General features: G+C 44.4%; 1 protein-coding gene across 1 annotated transcript in view; it reads left to right on the top strand.

Moving 5' to 3' along the window:
• Positions 1 to 21,043, top strand: part of JMJD6 (jumonji domain containing 6, arginine demethylase and lysine hydroxylase) — a 149,049-nt gene that overhangs the window by 1,168 nt on the left and 126,838 nt on the right. The window contains exon 3 of the mRNA XM_086930678.1: positions 10,758 to 11,044. Within this exon, the coding sequence (XP_086786804.1) occupies positions 10,758 to 11,044 (287 nt within the window). The remainder of the gene's footprint in view (positions 1 to 10,757; positions 11,045 to 21,043) is intronic.

The following is a 21,043-nucleotide window of genomic DNA, read 5'->3' on the forward strand; positions in this document are numbered from 1 at the left end:
AGCGCTAGCTTCGCTAGCTTGACCCGTAGGTATCAGAGCGCTTTACATACACACAGTAAACATTAAACTGATTATTTTAATAAGTCTTTATTATTCCAAACACATTACAGAATGATAATAGGCTTCAAATATTGGGAGTCCGCTTACTTTTTCTGTGCTGGGGGAGCGCATCATAGCCACCACCGATAAGTGAATCTACAGATTTGGCAACTGTTTCATGTTTATGATTGAAGCATTTTAAATCGATAGTACAGACAGTATCGGTTAGTAACTTGCCCGTGAGCTGCAGATGCTCTCTCAAATGCTTATACATTCTCGCTATACGTTGCACACACTGGCCCTGGCACTCGTGCCTCCTCATATATTCCCTGGAAAAGCACTCTAGCAAAGAGCCCCCCATCGAGCTTCTTGGGCATTGCAGTGCCGACCGACGAGGAATATAGCCTGACGAAGCATGCAATTGAGTGCTCTTCTAGGAGTCAATGTGCCCAGTTCATGGACAGTAAGTGTGTCAGTCTGGCTTAGGATCCTCTAGCTCTGTCTGCTTCTTTCTAACAGCTAAAATAAATCCGAGGTTAATGTTAACTTCTAAATGAGAGCAGGTATTCAGACGTTTGTAAAATATGCACCTTTGCAACTTTGTACATATAAAAAATTGTTTATAGCATGCCAAACTAATGATTGTAACCCATATCTTGTTAGCCTTACATGAGGCAGACATTCAAGTTCATTGGTCATTGCAGTATGTTATGTTATGTTATGTTATTTGTTCATTTTTATAGCGCACGGCTACTCAAAAAGAGTGTCCCGGCGCTTTTATTGGAGAAGGCAAAAAGCTGCAACATAATAACATAACACCAAATGAAAGACTAAAAGAGCAGTGAGCCAGGAATTCAAGAGAGAACGGCTACTGAGTAAAAAGCCACGTTTTAAGGCCTTTCCTAAAAGCCAGCAAGCTAGTGGCTCCCCGCAGGGCCAACGGCAAAGAGTTCCATAGCTGAGATGCCAGCAATCCAAAAGAGCGCCCGCCAAGGCGCGCTTTCTTTACCCGAGGGACAACAGCCAGGTGCAGGGATTCCGACCTCAGAGACCTGGTCGGATGATAAAAGACCAGTCTCTTTTGGAGGTACTTAGCTCCCCCCTTGTGAAGAGCTTTATAGACCAAGGTCAGAGCCTTAAAGGCGATCCTCTTGCGGATGGGCAGCCAATGTAACGTTACCAGCAAGCCCGAGGCACTGGAGCACCTACTAAGGCCGAAGATTGCCCTGGCCGCGGCGTTCTGCACCACTTGAAGGCGCTGCAGCAAGTACTCTGGAAGGCCCAGGTAGAGAATGTTGGAATAATCCAACCTGGACCCAATCAGAGCCTGAACTGTCAGCGTCCTATGTTCCACGGATAACAAAGGAAGGAACCTCCGCAGCATCCTAAGGATGCCAAAGCACATGCCCGACACCCCCAGGATCTGAGATTTCAGGGTTAACCTGTTATCCAACTTCACCCCTAGATTCTTTGCAACCTGAGAGGAGCAGGATGGAGGGAACATATCCTGTGGCCACCAGGTCTGCCAGTCAGGCTCGGTGTCACACCCAAAGAAAAGTACTTCGGACTTGTCGGAATTGCACTTAAGGCTGTTTAGATGGAACCAATGAAAAACAGCCCCAAGGCAATCCCGAATACTCTCCCCATCAAAGTCGCCTCCTCTCGTACAAGAGAAGAGGAGCTGGGTGTCATCCGCATAGGATACGATCTGGGCACCATGCGACTCCACCAGTGCCGCCAACGGGGTCATAATGATGTTAAAGAGGGTCGGGCTCAAAATAGAGCCCTGAGGGACCCCGACTCCCAGAGGCGGCATCACGGCGGAGTCCGGCGGGGCCCAGATCGTTTGCCGGCGGCCGGCAAGGAAGGAAGAAAACCAGTCGAACACCGTCCCCCGTATGCCTATCTCGCGAAGTCTTGCGAGAAGACCATCATGGGGAACGGTGTCGAAAGCCGCCGACAGGTCTAACATCACCAGCATGACTTTGCCCCCAGAGTCCAGAACGCCTTTAATGGTTTCCGAAACCTCCAGGAGCGCAGTCTCCGTGCTAAGATGGGGACGAAAGCCCGATTGGGTGGCGTGCAAGATCTCATTAGATTCAAGGAAATTGGAAAGCACGCCTTGAACGTGTTTTTCCAGAATCTTCGTGAGGGCCGGCAGTATGATTAGACATTCCCAGCATTCCCCACGTTGTCCCTGCTGCTTGGTATTCTGTGATCTTCAGTTTTGCAGGACAGTCCTTGCCAACATACCGTACATTGTGGCCTATGCTGTTTTGGCCAGTGGGGTCGCGAAGTTTGGTTAGTGAATATATAGATATCGCTTACTAATGAAGTACAAGGCTGTCAATCTATCCAGATAGCATCACAGCATGGATTCATCTTTTCTCTCCCTGGATTTCACCAAGAAGTTTTATTCAATTTGTTTGCTCTACATCCCCCTCTTTGCTGGCCTCTGGAAGTAGAGTGGAATCTTGAACATGTGGTATTCCTGAAGACGGCATTTCATCCCAAAACGCATGTTGAAAATGCATAAATCAAGCAACAGTAGTGTTGAAAATTTGTATTTAAGTCAAAACACGTATTCTCTTTATAAAATGGAAATATGCACAAGAACACTGAAGATTGTTCGAGCGTGAAGTGAAATTATGAAAATATTAAAGACCAATTTTTCTTTTTTTAGGTATAAGGAATTGATTTAGTTTGTGTATGGATGTGTGAAAGGTTCAGGATGGATGAGGTATGAATATTTATAGTACTTGTTTCTTTGAAGACTTGTACTGAAAATATTTAGGACAGATTGCTGGTTATATAATACTAACGTTAATGATTTAAAAAAAACTGTTGATAAATTTGTAGATTTTTTTTCTAGGAATAATAAAATGATAAATACAAACATTTTAACCCTCTGGGCCGTACAGTATTGTAATTGCATTTATATAGTGCTTACTATCCCATACGAGGCACGCTACTCCTGAACCCATAAGGAATTAGTGTTGAATTAATATAGTGAAATATGAAATTAATTTGAGTGGTGGGTAGGTTAATCAGTTATTTGGATTCAGAAGGATAGTGGAGAGATAGAAGAGGGAAAAGTTTTCATTTGTATAGCGCTAGTTACCCCTGATGGGGTGTTAAAGCGTTTTTTTCGTCGAGTAGCTGCCTACTCTGGAACCCAAAAAGGATTAGTATTGAAATAGTATATCATAAAATCAAACTAACATTTTTTGTACAGCAGGCACGCTGAGCATGCGTATTTGAAGGTGCTCTCATATGTGATAATGAATAAAATGGTGGCTTGGTGATTTAGGGGTATTTGGACTGCGTGGCTTCCAACAGAAGTGGACATGGTGTCGATAGGGTCATTGCCGTATTTACAAGGCAGAGTTAAACCACTTAACTAAGGCATAACGCTGCCTTGTAAATAAGGCCCTCTTTCATGCTATGCTTAGCGTAAACGGGTGGGCAGCGGGTGTTGCGATGGGCGTTCCACTGCAACAGGCGCTGATTTTGATGCTGCGCCCTATTTTTACAAGAGCAGCGTAAAAGGGAGGTATCATTAAAATTAAGAACAGGGAAAACCTGGCCTTAAGCTGGCGAAACTAGGAGAAATGCATTATTTCTCCAAATTTTTGCTTCACCCATGTGTGCTGCCTTGTGCAGGTCCCCCTTCTGTACATAAACAATCTTTCCCCTGCACACAGACACCGTTGCACTATGGTGCAATGGTGTCTGCTTTGGCGCTACACTGCTAAGTGTAGCGCCAGCGCAGGGGAAACACAAGGCTGCACCATATTGTTGTAAATATGGTGCAGCCTTCAGTTTCTGAAGTGGCGGAGAGGTCCCTTAACCCATGACTGCTAACGCCTCACTCGGCAACTTCCTTGAACATATGCCCATCAGTTCTTTGATCTGCATGGTACATCTTCTTTGTAGCATGCACACTAACCTTCTGTGCTGTGAGGGTGGCAGGAGTGCTCATGTGAGTGCACAGTGAGGTATGCGACAGTGTGAGAGTAGGGTAAGTGGAGTGACTGCAGGGTGAGTGAGGTGACCATATGAATTTGGGTGTGCATGTTAGTTCATAGTGGGACTAATGAATGCATGGTTAGTGATGGGCTTGGTTAAGTGACATTGCAGATTGAGCAGTGAGGGGGACAGGTGAGTGAAGTGTCACATGAATGCAGCGTGGGTAGTGAGCTTGTGTGGCTGCAGGTTGAGGTACAGGGAAAACCGCACAAGTGCATTGTGAGAGCAGAGTGATCACTGAGTGCAGGGTGAATGATGTGAGTGCATGGGGGTCAGTGTATTGTGATCGCTGTGAATGCAGGGCGAGCATGAAAGTGAAGGGCGAGATTGAGGAGTGAGTTGTCTGAAAGCAGGGTGCATTCCCAGACACTTGCAGTAACTCAGCATGCTATTGATGGCAGCGCAGGGTTTCAGATATGTCAAACTATTGCTATTGCTATTATGGCATTACCCAGGGATTGAGGGTGGCGGAAATAAATACTGGGCTGATCTTGCAACAAACTTCCAGTTTTATGATTAGGGTTGCCAGTTCAATTTTTTGATGTCCCAGGTGGTACAAAAATAAGCAGTCACCTAAAGCTCTATTTTCAGCACTTATCTGTGCATACTCTGAACAGCAAATATAAATAGAACTCCCTTTAAATTGTATTTTAGGGCTGCCTGAATGATATGACTGATAATAAAAGGGAACAAAGACAGAAAAGTCACATCATAAATGAATACATGCTTCTTTATTTATAACTCGTATTTAGTGTCAAGAGAAGCAATTTGCAGGCTGTTTAAATACCTGACTGGGATTTGTCTTTTGGCAATTTAAAACCCTTTTAGCCCTGTGATCATTGCCTCCTGCCGGTGTAATTTAAAAAGCAACATGGTTGCCTTTCTGGGAAGAGCTAACCCTCCCTGGACGGGGTTAAATTCCAAGAGCTGAAATGCTTCAGCTGCAGTGGGTGGCAGGAAGCCTTCCCTGCTAAAACTGAAAGCAAGTAACAGACATTCACTTTATCTGCAGTGTGAGGCAAGGAGACTTCTCTGCTATGAAGTCGTTGCTTTCAGTTTTAGCAAAGGGGGCTGCTTGCCTCCCACTGCAGCTAAAGCATTTCAGCTGTAGGAATTAACCTGGTTAGCTTCCCCACCTGTGTGTGGCAGCCCAGGATGAGACAGCTTCCCAGACGCGCACACAGCCGCACCCGAGTACTTAACAGGTCTTTTAAAGACCATTTGCTTGTTAATGAGGCTTTGATGGTTTTCACCCCTTCTTGGGGCCCCTGCAGCTCCACTCTTGCCGTTTGCTTGAAGAATCACCCCCACCACCCCCGAAATTTGACTCTAGGTGCGCCTCTGCCTGCTGGTGTATAATTGCGATGATGTGGGACAGTAGAGGACAAAGGTTATGTTTTAGGGTGGAGTGCGCCCCCCCCCCCCCCCCCGAGACGGTGTCGCATCCCCACAGATTGAAAAACTCTGTTGTAGATAGTCGCCTTTCACGATCCTGTAAAAATACCACCTGAACCTTTGGACTAATTGGCATGAAACACGTTGACCATCCAGGAGTAGAGTGCTTCTTGACTCATGATAGCTTGAAAGTCTCTTCTCCTTACTACTTTTAATCAGGCAGGGATCCCCCTAGAATAAAGTTGCTCCAAGGATTCCCTACTTTTAATTTTCACCATTCAGAACATCTACACACACACTAGGGCCCCTCACACCCACTGCGCCCATAGAGCAGGAACAAAATATCTCCGGCAGAGAGCCCCTTTATGGGTGCCCATCGGGTATTGCAGCGCCACCCCGACGAGGAGCAGGCCCATATGATGAAGTATGACGCCTAGCTTGCTGGGTGTGAGAGGGCCCTAGTTCCGAAAGGAGGATCCCCCCCTCCTCCTCCTTGGGTGCCTGGGACATGACCTGCACATTGACCTGCATTCTGTAGGTCCTACACGTACATATTGAGGAACTGCGTACCTGTTTTTGCTTAAAACTTTGATAGGGCCAGTACGCTTGACCTCTTTAAAAAGCCCTCAGTCCCCCTCTTCTCTTGAAACAATTAAAATATTTGCCCAGGATCACATAATTTGAAACCAGTTTATGGGTCAGGAGCATTAGTTAAACCAAATGGATAATTTAAGTCACTAGATCTGCAGGTCTAATAAAAGGTTTGATTTTGCAAAGCCTGCACCAGGTGATGACATTTGCACACATTATCGATTGGGCACAGTAGAGCGGTATGTCTTTGCAAATGTAATGGCCTTTTCAATTAAAGATGTGTTGCCACTCTACACCCCTCTGCTCTATGCCACTCTACTCCACACAATTTGTCCCGCTCCAGTGTACACCCTTCCAGTCTACTCCACTCATTCCCTAATCTCCACCACTCTATTCCAATCTATCCAAATCTGCTCTATTCCACTCGATCTAACCCACTTTATTCCACCAAATCCACTGCACTCTACTCCACTCTAATCTACCCTACTCCAATGTACCCCACACCACCAGTCCACCACACTAAAGTCTACCCCAGTCCATGCCAATCTGTCGCACTCCAATACACCCCACTCTTCTCCAATCTATCCGAATCAAATATATCAACTCTGCTCCAATTTAACCCAATCCATCCATTCCAATCTATTACAGTTTACCCTGCTCCAATCTATCCCACTCTACCCCAGTCTATTCCACTCCACCCCAGTCTATTCCACTCCACCCCAGTCTATTCCACTCCACCCCAGTCCACCTCAATCCACACACTATCTATCCCACTTTAATCTCCCACATTTAAATCTAATCTCCCTTACCCCACTGCAATCCAATCTACCCCACTCCACCCCAGTCTACCCTCTTCGTGCAGTTTACCGTACTCTGCTCCAGTCTCACACCTCACTTCACGCCACTAACTTTTAAACATGCTAAACAGCCACCACACTGGTGTACAACATGGCTAAACCGCATTGCCAAAGCCAATATCTCTCACGCAGACGAAACCAAATGGCTTTGCAAATGCTTGATTTTAGGTGAAGCCTATTTGTGGGATATTTCTTGTGGACCATACCAACAAGCATTTGTAAAGCAACAGGTCTCGCATTTGCGACACTTTAAGCTATTGGCGTTGTAAATGACAATGCATTTAATTAATCTGTTTTGACAATTAACACATAAATCATCTCAAACTCAATGCTCTGAAAACAGAGTTCCTTCTGATCTCACCTCCCGCGAAGATCTCTACCACTCGATCTCTACCACTTAAACTTGGCTTAAACACCTAACTGCACTCAATGTCCAACCAACCATCGTGGACTCAGCAAAATCTTTAGGCATAACACTCGACACCAATCTCAACATGCAACAACACATCAGCAAGGCAACTAAGGGAGCGAACTACCAAATCAATACCCTTAGGAAACTTAAACCCTTCCTCCCAGCCAAAGACTTACAAACTGCAGTACAAGCACTAGTCATCCCTCGAATAGAATACGGCAGCATCGCCCTCTGCGGTCTTCCTCTAACTACTACTGCACCCCTAAGAGCTTCTCTAAACGCTGCAGCGAGACTCATCACTGGGTCAAAAAAACACTCGCATATCTCCCCTGACTTGGCTGCCTTTTGAAGCCAGAATACATCTGAAAATCGCCTGCATGACACACAAGGCTGTACACCTGAGCTCACCTGGTTACCTCACCCAGAAGCTGACAATCTCTGGCGGCTCTAGAAACACTAGAGGCACAAACAATGTTCTGCTAAAACCTCGAAGATTCCGGTAGGAAAAAACTTATAAACGCTCCTTCTCAGGAATGGCACCCAGGATCTGGAACTCACTCCCTCCTGAAACCAGACTCCTCTCCTCCATCACACTTTTTAAGAAAGAAGTAAAAGCTATCCTCATGGCTAAATACACTTGATTTATTAACGTGGATTTTTAAAGTCTCTGCACCGATCTGTATTATCTGTTCGATCCCTTCGATTATTCGTATTACTTGTATTATTGACTTACCAGACTATCTTATGCTCACACCTATTTGTACTATTTGCATTATTGATGTACCTGTTTTACTATGCTTCCTCATGTACATACCCCACCCCACTTTTACCTACAACTACGCTATACCTAATGGCCTGTTATTCACTCTCCTGTTGTTATTCTATGCTTTGTAAAGCGCTCTGATATCTGCAAAGATCTTGTTCGCGCTATATGAAACTCTCAAAATAAATAAATAAATAAAAGGCATTGTCATTTACAATGCCAATAGCTCAGACTCTTGTAAATGCAGTACCCATTTCACTTCCAAGAAGCGATCAACATTATCCCGGGCTGCATGGAAAGCGAAAGCTCGCATGCCGCGCTGAAAGTTGCAGGAAAGCATGTCGTGCCTGCAGTAGGAGAAACTCATTAAAGAAAATAGTGCTTATAGACTAAATAAGACATAGCGTGTAGCGGCCACCCTCTGCTTATCTCTAGTTGAATTTGTCCATCAATGACTTGCTTTTTAGGTCTAAGCCTGGTTGCAAAAGACATATTGGGGACATGTAAAAATCTGACAGGGATGCATTCCTCACAGTGCTTACCATTGTCTTTGCCTTTTGTCCTTTATATATTTTGTGCTTTTTATCGTCTTGGTTTATTTTTGTTAGCCAGTCCAGCTTGTGTTTGTCCCTCCCTTAGAGCATAGCCTTTGTTACCGCCACTCCTAATTGGCTCCTTTCCTTCCACAGTGCTTCTTTTCTGGAACTTTTTTTTTCATTTTCGTGAAGCATTCAAAGAAAGTGCATGTATTTTGCATCAGGATCTTCCTTGTGTGCTTTTCTCCGCTCCACTTCGCCCTGAAGCACTGTGTTTCTCTGCACGCCAAAGTTACTATCGCCTACTGTTTTGCCTTTCTGTTTTTTCCCCACCCACACCTGTGTAACACTCCCCACCATGTGTGCTTCTCTGCCCCATAGTTAGCGCTCTAGGTTATATTTTGCTACTTTTTTGCCACTTAGGCCCACCCGCGCCCCCATTACTTTCTATACCCAGTGTGCGGTCTCTGCGCCATGCTGCTTTTGTTGCTTCAGCCCCTTCCCAACCCACCTGTTTTCCCGTTGAAATGAAACTTTGTAATAAAAATAATGTATCAATGTATTTCGGTTTGGTAGATTAAAAAGAAAATAGATGTTGTGATGTGCAGCGCATGCACTGTTAACATTTGCAAAGTCAACTGGTCCTTAATCCAAAATCTGTTGACTTTGCCAATGGATGTTTAATTTGTTTAGGGTGGGGGCGGGGGGGATGCTCTGATCCGCCTGACATTGCAGATGTATCAAGGGCTCCTCCCATTAGCGCGGGACACACCTCAGAGTAGTTGTGCACCCTTTAAGTCTCCCATTCATTCAGTTGCTTTCAACTGTCCTGTGCATCACCTCCGTGCATGGTCAGTTCCTGAGGTGTTTGGCAGATTCCCTTTCATAGTCAACTCATACCTCACCAACCACTATTGTACATAGCATTTCAGGGACCTCGGCTGCTATTGAAAGCACTGCAAATAATTGTTCTTTTGTAAATGTAACAACACAGTTAACTTAGGCTTCCGTCCATCTGAGATGCAAAAACTGAGTAGATCTTTCAGGGTGGTAGACCTAAGTATTTCCTGCAGCTTTTTCACCCTTCAGTGCTCTGTGTAGAAAAAAAGCTATGTTTCCCAGTATTTTAAAATGTCAAACTTGAAGGGATAGAAAATGTATATGCTCCAACTCTATGCCAGAAAATGCCGCTGCCCCCAAACCTCGCCCAACCTTCCATCACCCCAGGATCAAACTAACTCAAATCTCTAAAGTTTCACTTATCCACCACCATTCCATTCATCTATTTTTTAATAGCGTTTCCTATAGCACTATTGCCATTTAAAGGTCCCCCACCCCCTTGTTGCATGGCTCTTTTCCCGCACTGTGATGCAGCCACTTCCACCATCCTGTTGAGGAAAAAGCACCACGCTGGCCACGTCATATAGCGTTTTTCTTAATGGTTATTTAGCTACTGCGATGTTTTACAGCATGGCTAATAGACATCGACCAAACCAATGGTTCTCATACGTGAGACCAGTTGACTTTGCCAATGCTTTTTATTTGATGGCTTGTGTTTTTTTTCCTCTCCTGGATCATATTCTCTTCACAATTTTTGATTAACTTGTATCCATCCACTACTCACTTCTAGGCAGCTACTTTTTTTTGTTTTGTTTAGTTACTGTGTAGGTGGTTTCCAGCTCGTTCCTTTGTGTATTCTCCACAAAGTACCTGCCTGTGACCTCCATGTTGATACCATCCGTGCTGCTTGCTCTTTGGTGTGCTTATCCCCTGTCCCCCTCATCCATGTCGCTCGCTTCCTTGTGTGCTGTTTGACCCACCACCTCATTTATTTTTCTCAGTGGGGAATTTCATTTAACACAGCCGGCTTACTGTTGTAAACCAAATCATGTTTCCTTCTTGGACCAGCAAACCCCATATTTTTCATCATCATCCCAAGGCAAATAAAATGTAGTACCTTTTCGATGGGCAGGAAGTGGCATTTGTTCTTGGACAATGCAATGGTCTTAAATTCTTAAACTTTTATCTTGTGTGACCTCATTGTAACTTGTATTTCACGTAGTGTTCTTGCATTTTTTTCTGTCAGTTAATAGCTTTCTCAAAAAATAAATAATCATGTTTGCATTTTTTGGCAGGTGGTTTGTGATGGGACCTCCTCGATCTGGCACAGGAATTCATATTGATCCCCTTGGAACCAGTGCTTGGAATGCTTTGGTACAGGGGCACAAGCGCTGGTGTCTTTTCCCCACTAATACACCTCGGGAGCTGATAAAAGTGACCAGAGAAGAAGGGGGAAACCAGCAAGATGAAGCGATCACCTGGTTCAGCGTTGTCTACCCTCGCACCCAACTACCTACTTGGCCTCAAGAGTTCAAACCATTGGAGATTTTGCAGCTGCCTGGAGAAACAGTTTTTATACCAGGTAGAGTAATGTGGTCTATTACATTGATCATTTGCTTTTCCCGGAGAAAAATTGTACACATGGTAATGGTATTTTTAGATAAAAGTTGTGACAGTGCAGCTGTTAACCAGACATCTTGCTAACAATATTTTGAGTAAGATTTGGGTCTGTCGTTTTTAACTATTGGCTTTCTTCAGCCAGCCTTATTTAGCCATTAGCTTGAGACTTTGTAAATCACACCTCAGTCCAGTGGGGTTATTCATGTCTCGCGTAATGCTAGTGCTGTTTGAATGTATCCTTCTGCCTCCACTCCAGTGTTTAGTTGAGTGAACTATAGTTGCCTTTCTGCTCCTGCTGAATCCCTCCAGGGTCTCTCATTTTAGTGTGCTAATACTGCATGCATTAGCACATTAAATCCAGTCCTATTTGGCTTTGCCAGTTCTTGTTTTGTATTGTACTCTTTTAGGGGCTGCTGTTTGATTTTGAAAATTGTTCAGTCAGAGTACACCCAAAACAAATATATTGTGTTTGTCAGTTTTGGGACAGTAATCCTAAACTCTAGTTTTTCGCTGCAACATGGCTTTAAACTGGTTCCCAGGCCCTTAACCGCCTCCATTTATCTCTTGTGTTAACTTATGGGTAGCATGATTGAGATGAGGTCTTCTAGTGTTTTTGGCATGGTTGGTACGTTTATTTTCCACTGACAGTGGCTTTGTAGTATTTTTAAGAGTAAGAATTTGAAAGTGCATAGAGATGACTTGACGAGTATAGTGTGCTGCAGTTAATCATGGTCTGCTATGCTTATTTTGACAAGTAAAATGTTCGGCTAATATCTGTACGTATACAGCTAAGTTGGGGGGTTTGTGATCTCAGTTGTGTCCAAACTTAGAAGTGCTTTTTAAGGGCTAGTTTTAAAGATGGGTGCCTTTTTTAGGTCTCGCCTAGCGATGCAGCGCTTGCGCTGCTCGCCTTTGCAAGATCTATTGTCGCTTTCTTGCCAGAAGGGAGACAGGAGAGGTGCACACGTACGGACACATCACGTGCAGGTGCCGTTTCAACACAGTGCGCGCCTGGTGCGCTTTCACTTTGCAAGTGGCGTTTCAACACAGCGCGCACATGTCGCGCTTTCACCTTCCCTTCCCCGTCGGCACCAGATCATCTCCAAAGCTCTCGGGGACCCTGCATGGCGTCAGCAGTCTCGGAGTCGCGCTGTGTTGACAAATGACGTGGTCTCGGGGCATCTCTTAGAGGACACTGTTAAGGGGTTGGGTGTGGGTAGGGTGGGGATTGGGTGTTTCCATCACTGCTGGGTTTGTGACCGCTAATTGCTCATGGTGGAAAACTCATTCCAACTGCTTCTGTGGCCATCAATAATGCAGTATTAAGTGGCTGCATTCCATCAACCCATGGCTTCCCCATCCCGCCTCCAAAGCGCTCTAGTTGCAGGTGTTTAGCGAGAGTGCCGCCTAAGTGCTAATTGTTACACCGCAGATTGTATGGCCACACCAGGTCTTGCCAAGTTACTCTATCGTCTGGGAGGCCGAGCGCAGACCCGGTCCTCGCTTTCAATCGTTCTGGTTTCATTACCATTACTTATTCATAAACCGCCAAGGAAGTTCTCAGCTCTGTAGACCGTGACGGCACAATGGCAACGCAGGAAAACTGTCACCATACCATGGGAGAACATTAATAAGGTAAATATATAGCAGGCCAACTGGAATTATGCATGAGGGGAGAACCAAAATATGTGGAAGCTTACTAAATCATGTGGCAAGAGAAGGCAACATGATGCCGCTCAACATTTTGAACTAATATTACTTCATTACATTATTTTTACATATGTTAACAATATCTGGGTAAATGTTTTACCTTTTTATTTTACAATTGTACTGGTGTGACCCTCCCCCGCCCCCAAATGCAACAGAAAGATGACCAGTCGACCATTGCAAAGCTCCTACCTCTGCACAGCAACACATGTTTAAGCATTTGAGCTAGAAACGAAATCTTGTTTTGTTAAAATCTGCAGAATTTACAGAAGATGATGGATTATGTGGCAAATCCATAACTGTACTAAATTGCGGCAGCCACAAAAAGACTTTGTACCAGTGACCCTAGTATACAGTTACTATTCTTAATTTCTCTTCTATTTACCATCCAAGGTAGGACTGGCTGGAGTAAGACATATTGATAGGTCAATGAATTGACTATGATATTGTCATAAGTCGATATAAGCAAACCTCCATATAGTGTCATACAACTATTCTTCTCATGTGCTCCACAGACAAGCCTACAATGGTGGATGGGTCAAAAACAGTTGATGAATTATTCAAAAAAGTCCCAGGCAGACTGAGGTGGACAAGAGTAAAAAGTAAACACAGGTGGGAAAGCTGAAGCTCATGCATGGCTGGTTTAGTGGTAAGAGCAAACAAGCACACTAGATGGCCCTAGAAGGTATTAAGCAGCATCTCGGGCATTAGATCCTACCATCATGTGAAATGTTAGGAGGCTCATTGGACCGCACACTCAATAGCATTGGTTCATCTTTCTGTTGCTGGAGTGCAAAGGCGTCGCTCTCGTTTGTTGAGATAGGTATGTTCTGTGTACGTCATAGCTACCATCATCTCAAAAAATATGGCGAATCCCTAGATCTAGAACCCATGAGTGATTCAACCCGGAACATCCCTAGAACTTGCTGCGCTATCGGTTTGCTCCATCCACCTGGTGAACAAAACAATTTTATTATATAAAATTATCTATAGAACAGAGATTACTATTATGAGGTGTTACCCATGTCTTGGGCATCTGAAATCTACACAGGGGAATTCACTTTGTCCCTAAGATATGCCCAAGCTCTTGTTTATTGTCTATCACACCTCTTCTCTCCTGTGATGGTGGGTGTGTGCAGAACAAATTGATTGACCAGGGGTGAAGTAGCTGTGCAAGTGCCAATCAAAATCTCTGGTCAGTCTGGTGATTTAGTTATTTTGTTAAATCTAGAATTGTATTATTAATATTTTTTTCCCGCTCAGTTGTCCTGTCCTCCAGTTGTTTAGTTGCTTCTAGGTATTTTTATGGTGCGTGCTTCTAGGCACTGTGCTTCGTGCATGGAATGTTTGGATAGACAGTGCCCAGAGAGCCCTGGTTGTACTGACCTTTATGTCCAGCACCACATTGGGTCCTGATATGCATCACATAATTCACTTAAACTTCTTTTACTTTCCAGTCCAAGAAAGAAAAGTAAACCCCAATACCTACGTTTAAAAAATAAAGCAGCCTGACATTGGATTCTATCTTTGAGTCACCAACAAATTCAACACAGAATGTATATTGCTCTGGCCTTCGAGATCCTCCCAAAATCACCACCTGACCTGACCCACAGTTTGGGAAACGCAGTTCTACTTAAAGACCAAATGCTTTCAATGGAAGAGGTTTCATATATTCTGTGCTTGAACCGAAACATTGTCCGGAAAGCATACTAGGAAGAGAAACTTGTACGTGACCTTTTGTGCTAAATCTGGCATTTATGCATTTTAAACAGTGTTACCCAAATTGTTGGGTCCTTATTTTTGAATAACTATAAAAGTTAGACTTGCTATGCCTTGAAATGTTGTGTAAATGGCAATTCTAATTTTAAAAGGGCCAGTGAAGTAAAGCCTTTTCAACTCCCTCCTAATAGCGTTTAGCTGTCTGTTGTTGAAGACCTTTATTTGTTGGACAATGCCAATAGTTCTATGGGCTTTGTGCCAACCAATTTCTTACCATTTGTTGGCTTTCTTGTAGAAATTTTTCTTCTAATTTGCTTTTGGCTTATTCTGCGACTTTCCTTACTCTTGTGTCAGCCCCTGCCTTAAAGCATAATCCCGTTACATTCCCTTGTGTTTGCCCCTGCCTTGATCCCTTTACAATCCTTTTGATTGGAAGAGGTTTGTCTTTCCGCTACCTGCATTCTGGAAAGTATTTTTGGATCTCGCCCTAGACCCTCCATTAGTGGGGTGCAGGGAAAGTACTTCTTCCAAACGGCAAGTCTTCAGCTTTTTCTTGAAATCAATAAGAGATGAGAAGGCCCTGGTGTGTAGTGGCAGTTCATTTCATACTTTAGGAGCAATGTAAAAGAAAACTCAACCTCCGGTTTCTCTTCTGTGAATGCGTTGGACATGTGCTCATAAGTTTTCAGCTGAGCAGAAGTGCCTGAGTGGTTGATGGAAGTGTATGATGCTAAGTAGGCTAGGCCTGTGTTTAGTGCTTTGTATGTCTGGGTGGGTTGCTTGAACTGTGTGCGCTTATGTATCTGGAGCCAGTAAAGCTCCTTCAGGTGTAGTGTGATGTAAGTGCAGCTTGAAGGTTGAGGACTAGTCTGGCAGCTGCATTCTGATTGGTATTCTGTCTACTTGTGAGATGCTTGGTGTTACATGAATAGAGAGCGGTTCCATAATCAGTCTGCTGGCGATGAGGGCCTGGCTGACGGTCCTATTGGCGTGGAAGCAACATGTGGTGTCTGTTCACCTGGGCGGACTTGTGCATCTTATTATCAATGATGATTCCAAGGTTTCTGCTATTTAGGCTAGGGGTGGCTCCCAATATCTGTAGTCCACTGGATGAGTCCCATGCTATCTGAAAAGCACCACTTCTGTCTTGTCTGTGCTTATCTTGAGACAATTGGATTTTATCCATGTGGCTACCCAAGTCATGCAGGCAGTGAATTTGTTCCTTCTGTTGGGAATTTGTGTGAGGGGGACAGTATACGTTGCGTCGTTGGCATAGGACAGGATGTTAATGTCTTGGGCATGGATGACATCAGAATCATGTAGGCGTTAAAGAGAATAGGGCTATGTGAGGAGCCTTGAGGTACTACGCAGATGAGTTACCAATCCTCTCATCTGTATGGTGATGAGTTGAAGGAGTTATTCTTGTTAGAAATGAGCAGGTCCATCAGGATAGGCCCCTGAATGCCAGTCTCGTGCAGTCGTCTGATGAAGATAAGGTGAGAGACTGTGTCAGATGCAGCTGCAAAGTACCGAAGAATGAGGGACATGGTTTCTCCTTTGTCTAGGAGCCTATGGATGTAGTATCTTGCCGCAATGAGAGCTGTCTCCTTGATGGGGTTGGATCTGAATCCTGACTGGTGTCGAGGATCTGTTGGTTAACTAAGTGTTCTGTGAGGCATCAGTTAATGCAAACTGTGGATGAAGATTAATTTATAGCTTTCCACCCACCCCACTGCAAATGTTTAATCCATTTACTTTTTCATGCTTAAAAATGTCAGCCTCCTTCCTTTGAGATCAGTGTCGTTGGCGCCAGAAGTGTGCAGTTCGAGTAACTGGTAGAGTGGCGTGTTCATAAGGGCACCAGACAACCAGTTGGACTACTTTGTTGTCATCGCATGTGCACTTTGCATTAATACAGTCCTCTCAAAGATTTAAGTATTAGTATAAAATCAACTTCCTGTGCTCTATATTATTTTCAGGGACAAATGCAAGAAAAGTCTAACTCACAAGAATTGCAATGTCTAACAGTAGATTTCACCACGCATGAGTTCTATTATTATATATTTATTTATTATAGAGATCAACATTCCCAACTTTCTAAAATATCTTTTTTTTGTAAAACCAACATCAGCCTGTACCTCACCAGCCCATGTGACTATAGTGTGTTCAAATCCTACTTCCGGGAGTGGGCACTGGATGCAAATTGCAATTGCAGTATCATCCATCACCAAATCCAATAGGTCCTAAAGACTAGGCCTATTGGCTTTGCCAATGCTCGTTTTCTTTTAGCTATCCTAGGAGCTCAAGTGTTTTTTCGGCCTCCACCCTCCCATACTTGCATCTCGGCCTCAGCAGCATCTTTTTTCACTGCTCCTTCTCATTGCATGAGATGTGCACTGCATTGTCATCCCCTACTTGTGTTCCATATGCTGCAGAATAAATGTTTTCTCAAGTGCTTTTTTTTGTTTACATGATAACTCTTACTGTCCTCCTCACTTTCACTTAACATGTAAAACCTTTATTTTTTGAACATTACCACTTTACCTTGCAGCCCCATTTTATTTCATCCTTGCGCAAAATGTTTTTGCCTACACCGGTTTCCCCCCTTGACTTAATTTAGTGTCCGTCAACCATGAAAACATTTTCTCTTAACCAGTACTTCACTGCAGCCTGCAGTGACACTTTAATATTATGAATTATTTTATGTCGGGATGCTTTATTCTTTCTTATGATCTACAATTACATGGTTTCTGCTCTACCCAACTATATCCGAGACAGTTTCAGAAACATACACTGGCAAAGCCAATAGATTTTGCGTATGCCAGATCTATTGGCTTTGACAATGTTTTTTAGACATGGTGTTCAGCAGAGGTCTTCAAACCTTTTTACTCTGAGCCCCCCATAGCAAAATGTTTTGAGGTCTGGCCCCACTCCAAAACTTTATGGCAAGAATTGGGGGAGCAGGGGGGACATGGCTGCATGCAGGCAGCGGGGCTTATGAGATGATTTCAGGAATACTTTTACTACAGCTTATGAACCACACTAATTAAGAGACTTCCAAAACTGCAAATACATTAAACAAAAACATATATTATCCCAAACAAACTGATCCCCATAATTGGGATGTTGTGAGCCCCTCATAATCTTGGACACCAATGCAACTACACCTGCTGCACTAATGATACCTGCAGTCCTGAGTAGCAGGCTATCTCCTCTGCATCTTTTACCTTTTCCCCACCATGACTGGTCATCACCTCTGTCCTAATGCTTGAAAGGATAATAAGCTCCGATGCCCCCTTTTTTAAAGGTAGACAGTCATAACTGTGATGCAGTGGGCCCCTCACATCCCTGGACCCCAGTCCTGCTGCATCTGCTTCCTTAATGATAACCAGCAGTGGCCACTTACGCACTTGGCAGCAGTACCAGCTTCACTAATGAATGTCTCCTTAAAAAAAACAAAAAACTTATATTGTCCCCTTCTATGGGGTATCTCTGAAGAAGCTGTCTGGCCATTTGTAAACATAAAAATGAGCCATCATGGCCGCAAAGACGTGACTTCTTTGGCTCCGCAGTGAGCACTGTGAGATCGTTACTTTTACTGCCTGGTCCCAGGCAAATGACAGCTGGGATGCCGGGACTGATCTTGCCCATGTGAGAGGACAATCTGTGACACTCCAGAAGGAGAAATGGGCCCAGTACCGTCCCTTTGGAGGACACTGGGAGTGGAGCTCCTCGGCCAAAATGGCGGCCGCTCCTGGCAAAATCTAATGACCAACGGAGAAGATCCCCCGGAGGCGCGTACCCAGTAGCAGACTCTGGAGCAGAGACTAAGAGGGTGGAGACAGCTGTCCCCCCTCCGGCGCAGCCAAGACTCCTGAAAGTAGTGACCCCATGATCGTGAGGAGCAGCTCTGCAGGCGTGAAATGGCGGCTGCTCCTAGTGGTATCTAACCGCTTCGTCAGGGTTCCCACAGGTGCGGAAGGGGGTCCACCAGAGTTGAGGTCGATCTGCATGCAGGAGGAAGGGTTGTGAAGAGCCAGCAAAGCAACATACAGGCGGTAAGAACAGCCCCCCACAGAGTGTGCACCAGAGAGGGGGATGTTTATGGGGCAAGCTCTGAAGTTGCGGGAATGGGGGACCGGCGAGGGACCCATGATGCCCCCTCCCCCCGTGCTGCTGCGCACACTCGAGGGAATGAAGATCACCGGGAGTTTTGCCGAGGCCTATGCCTGACCATAAGAGAACGCCAAATAAGCAGCAATAGGAAAACAGTGAAACCAGCACAATAGCCCCGAGATTGGACTAGTTGTGCTTATCCCTACCACAATTGTTCATGTTCTTGAGAGAAGCTTACTACAAAACTATGTATGACTGGTACCTTCACCCACAAAAATTGCACTCGATCTTTCACAACACCTTTGATGCGGGGATGCTGCCTGTTGGGGGACTTTGGCACATCTGGTGGGACTGCCCTGCCATCCAATCCTTCTGGAAGGAAATCCTATCCCAAATCAAACACATTTCAGGCTACCGGATTGCTGACTCTTGAGAACGCCTGTTTCTGGGTATCTGGGACCCCACCCTTAAATACCAGACTCAAGGGGACTTCTCCATCATGTGGTTTGGGGAAGCCAAAATAGCTATAGCGGCAGCTTGTAAGAAGCTAGTGGCTCCTTCACTTACAGAATGGCATGCCTATCCAAGACTCACAAAAATGTTTGGATTATGTCTGGAGCTTGCTGGTGAGCTACTTGTCGGAGGGGCTGCCGCTGTTCGCCTGTGGTCCTTGGCCGAGGTCCCTCCATCTATTCCTAATATAGTTGATTGGGGCACCCTCTGTGGGCCCTGGGCCTCCCCCTCTCCCCTCCGCGCAGGTCATGGGGGGGGGGGGGGGGGGATGAGCACACACCCCGTCCTGCCCCTCTTGCTAGTACTGAAGCCACTCTGACACCCTGGTAATGTTTGGTTCTCCTTTTATTATTTTTTTGCGGTTGTATTTGTTTATTTTATTTTCAGCGTTCATGTATTTCTGTGCATGGGACTGGGGGGCATGTCCTCCTCATGGCGCAACGTTTATATGTCTTTATAGAAAAGAGGGGGCCCCTGCCTTATAGGATAAACCCTAGCAAGGTCAAATGTTTTTTAGAAAAAAGGAATGTGTACACCGGGTTATGTGTGCTGTTAATTGATGAGTAAGGTAGACATTTAATAATAACTCATTTTCCACCCATAGAAATCTGATTGATATTATTTATTCTTTATATTTCTGATATTTTTTTATTTGTAGTTATATTTCTAGTTTTTCTTTTTTTCTCCTTATTTTTTCTTTTTTGTATCTATATACTTTGTACTTTTTTTAGTTTACAAAAGACATTTTTACATACAAAACATTGGTGTAATTTCACATAAAATCTATATCTTTTAAAACAACATCTTTTTTGTTTGAAACTTAATGTAAACGCAGAATTAGTTCCTTCAACGCGTTTCGGCGGTCGCCTTCCTCAGGAAATCTGCCTTGTTCTTTACTATAATACCCGTGGCTAAAATGATGAAAAAGTGATACTTTAGTATTTATCTTATACACAAATTTAATAAATTTCATGTCTAACTCTTTACTTCATTCTGTTTTATCTCTATACAACATTTGTATCCTTATCTTGTTACATTTGTGCAAATCCCTAAGCGATCAGTAAGCCTTCACTGGCTAGGTGCTGTCATAACCACATATATATGCCTTTTTTAGATGATTGTCTTGTACATACTTTTCATCTATTTCATTTTCTCTGTGTTGTTCCATACAAAAAGTACATTTCTGTTAGGTTTACTTTTTTGAATCTTTAGACCAATTTGTTTTGCCTTTTGCTTGCAGATGGGAGCTTCTAGAGTATAAATCAAGACTTGTCAGCTATCTAGGGGGCCCAGGGCAACCTCCCTCATCGAAAAATTGCTGACTCTTGAGAACACCTGTTTCTGGGTATCTGGGACCCCACCCTTAAATACCAGACTCAAGGGGACTTCTCCATCATGTGGTTTGGGGAAGCCAAAATAGCTATAGCGGCAGCTTGTAAGAAACTAGTGGCTCCTTCACTTACAGAATGGCATGCCTATCCAAGACTCACAAAAATGTTTGGATTATGTCTGGAGCTTGCTGGTGAGCTACTTGTCGGAGGGGCTGCCGCTGTTCGCCTGTGGTCCTTGGCCGAGGTCCCTCCATCTATTCCTAATATAGTTGATTGGGGCTCCCTCTGTGGGCCCTGGGCCTCCCCCTCTCCCCTCCGCGCAGGTCATGGGGGGGGGGGATGAGCACACACCCCGTCCTGCCCCTCTTGCTAGTACTGAAGCCACTCTGACACCCTGGTAATGTTTGGTTCTCCTTTTATTATTTTTTTGCGGTTGTATTTGTTTATTTTATTTTCAGCGTTCATGTATTTCTGTGCATGGGACTGGGGGCATGTCCTCCTCATGGCGCAACGTTTATATGTCTTCATTTGCAGCCTGGACAAGGCCCCTCTCTCCTAGTAGATCTCCTCGGAGG

This window comes from Lissotriton vulgaris, chromosome 7 (assembly GCF_964263255.1).
Source record: "Lissotriton vulgaris chromosome 7, aLisVul1.2, whole genome shotgun sequence".
Lineage (NCBI taxonomy): Eukaryota > Metazoa > Chordata > Amphibia > Caudata > Salamandridae > Lissotriton > Lissotriton vulgaris.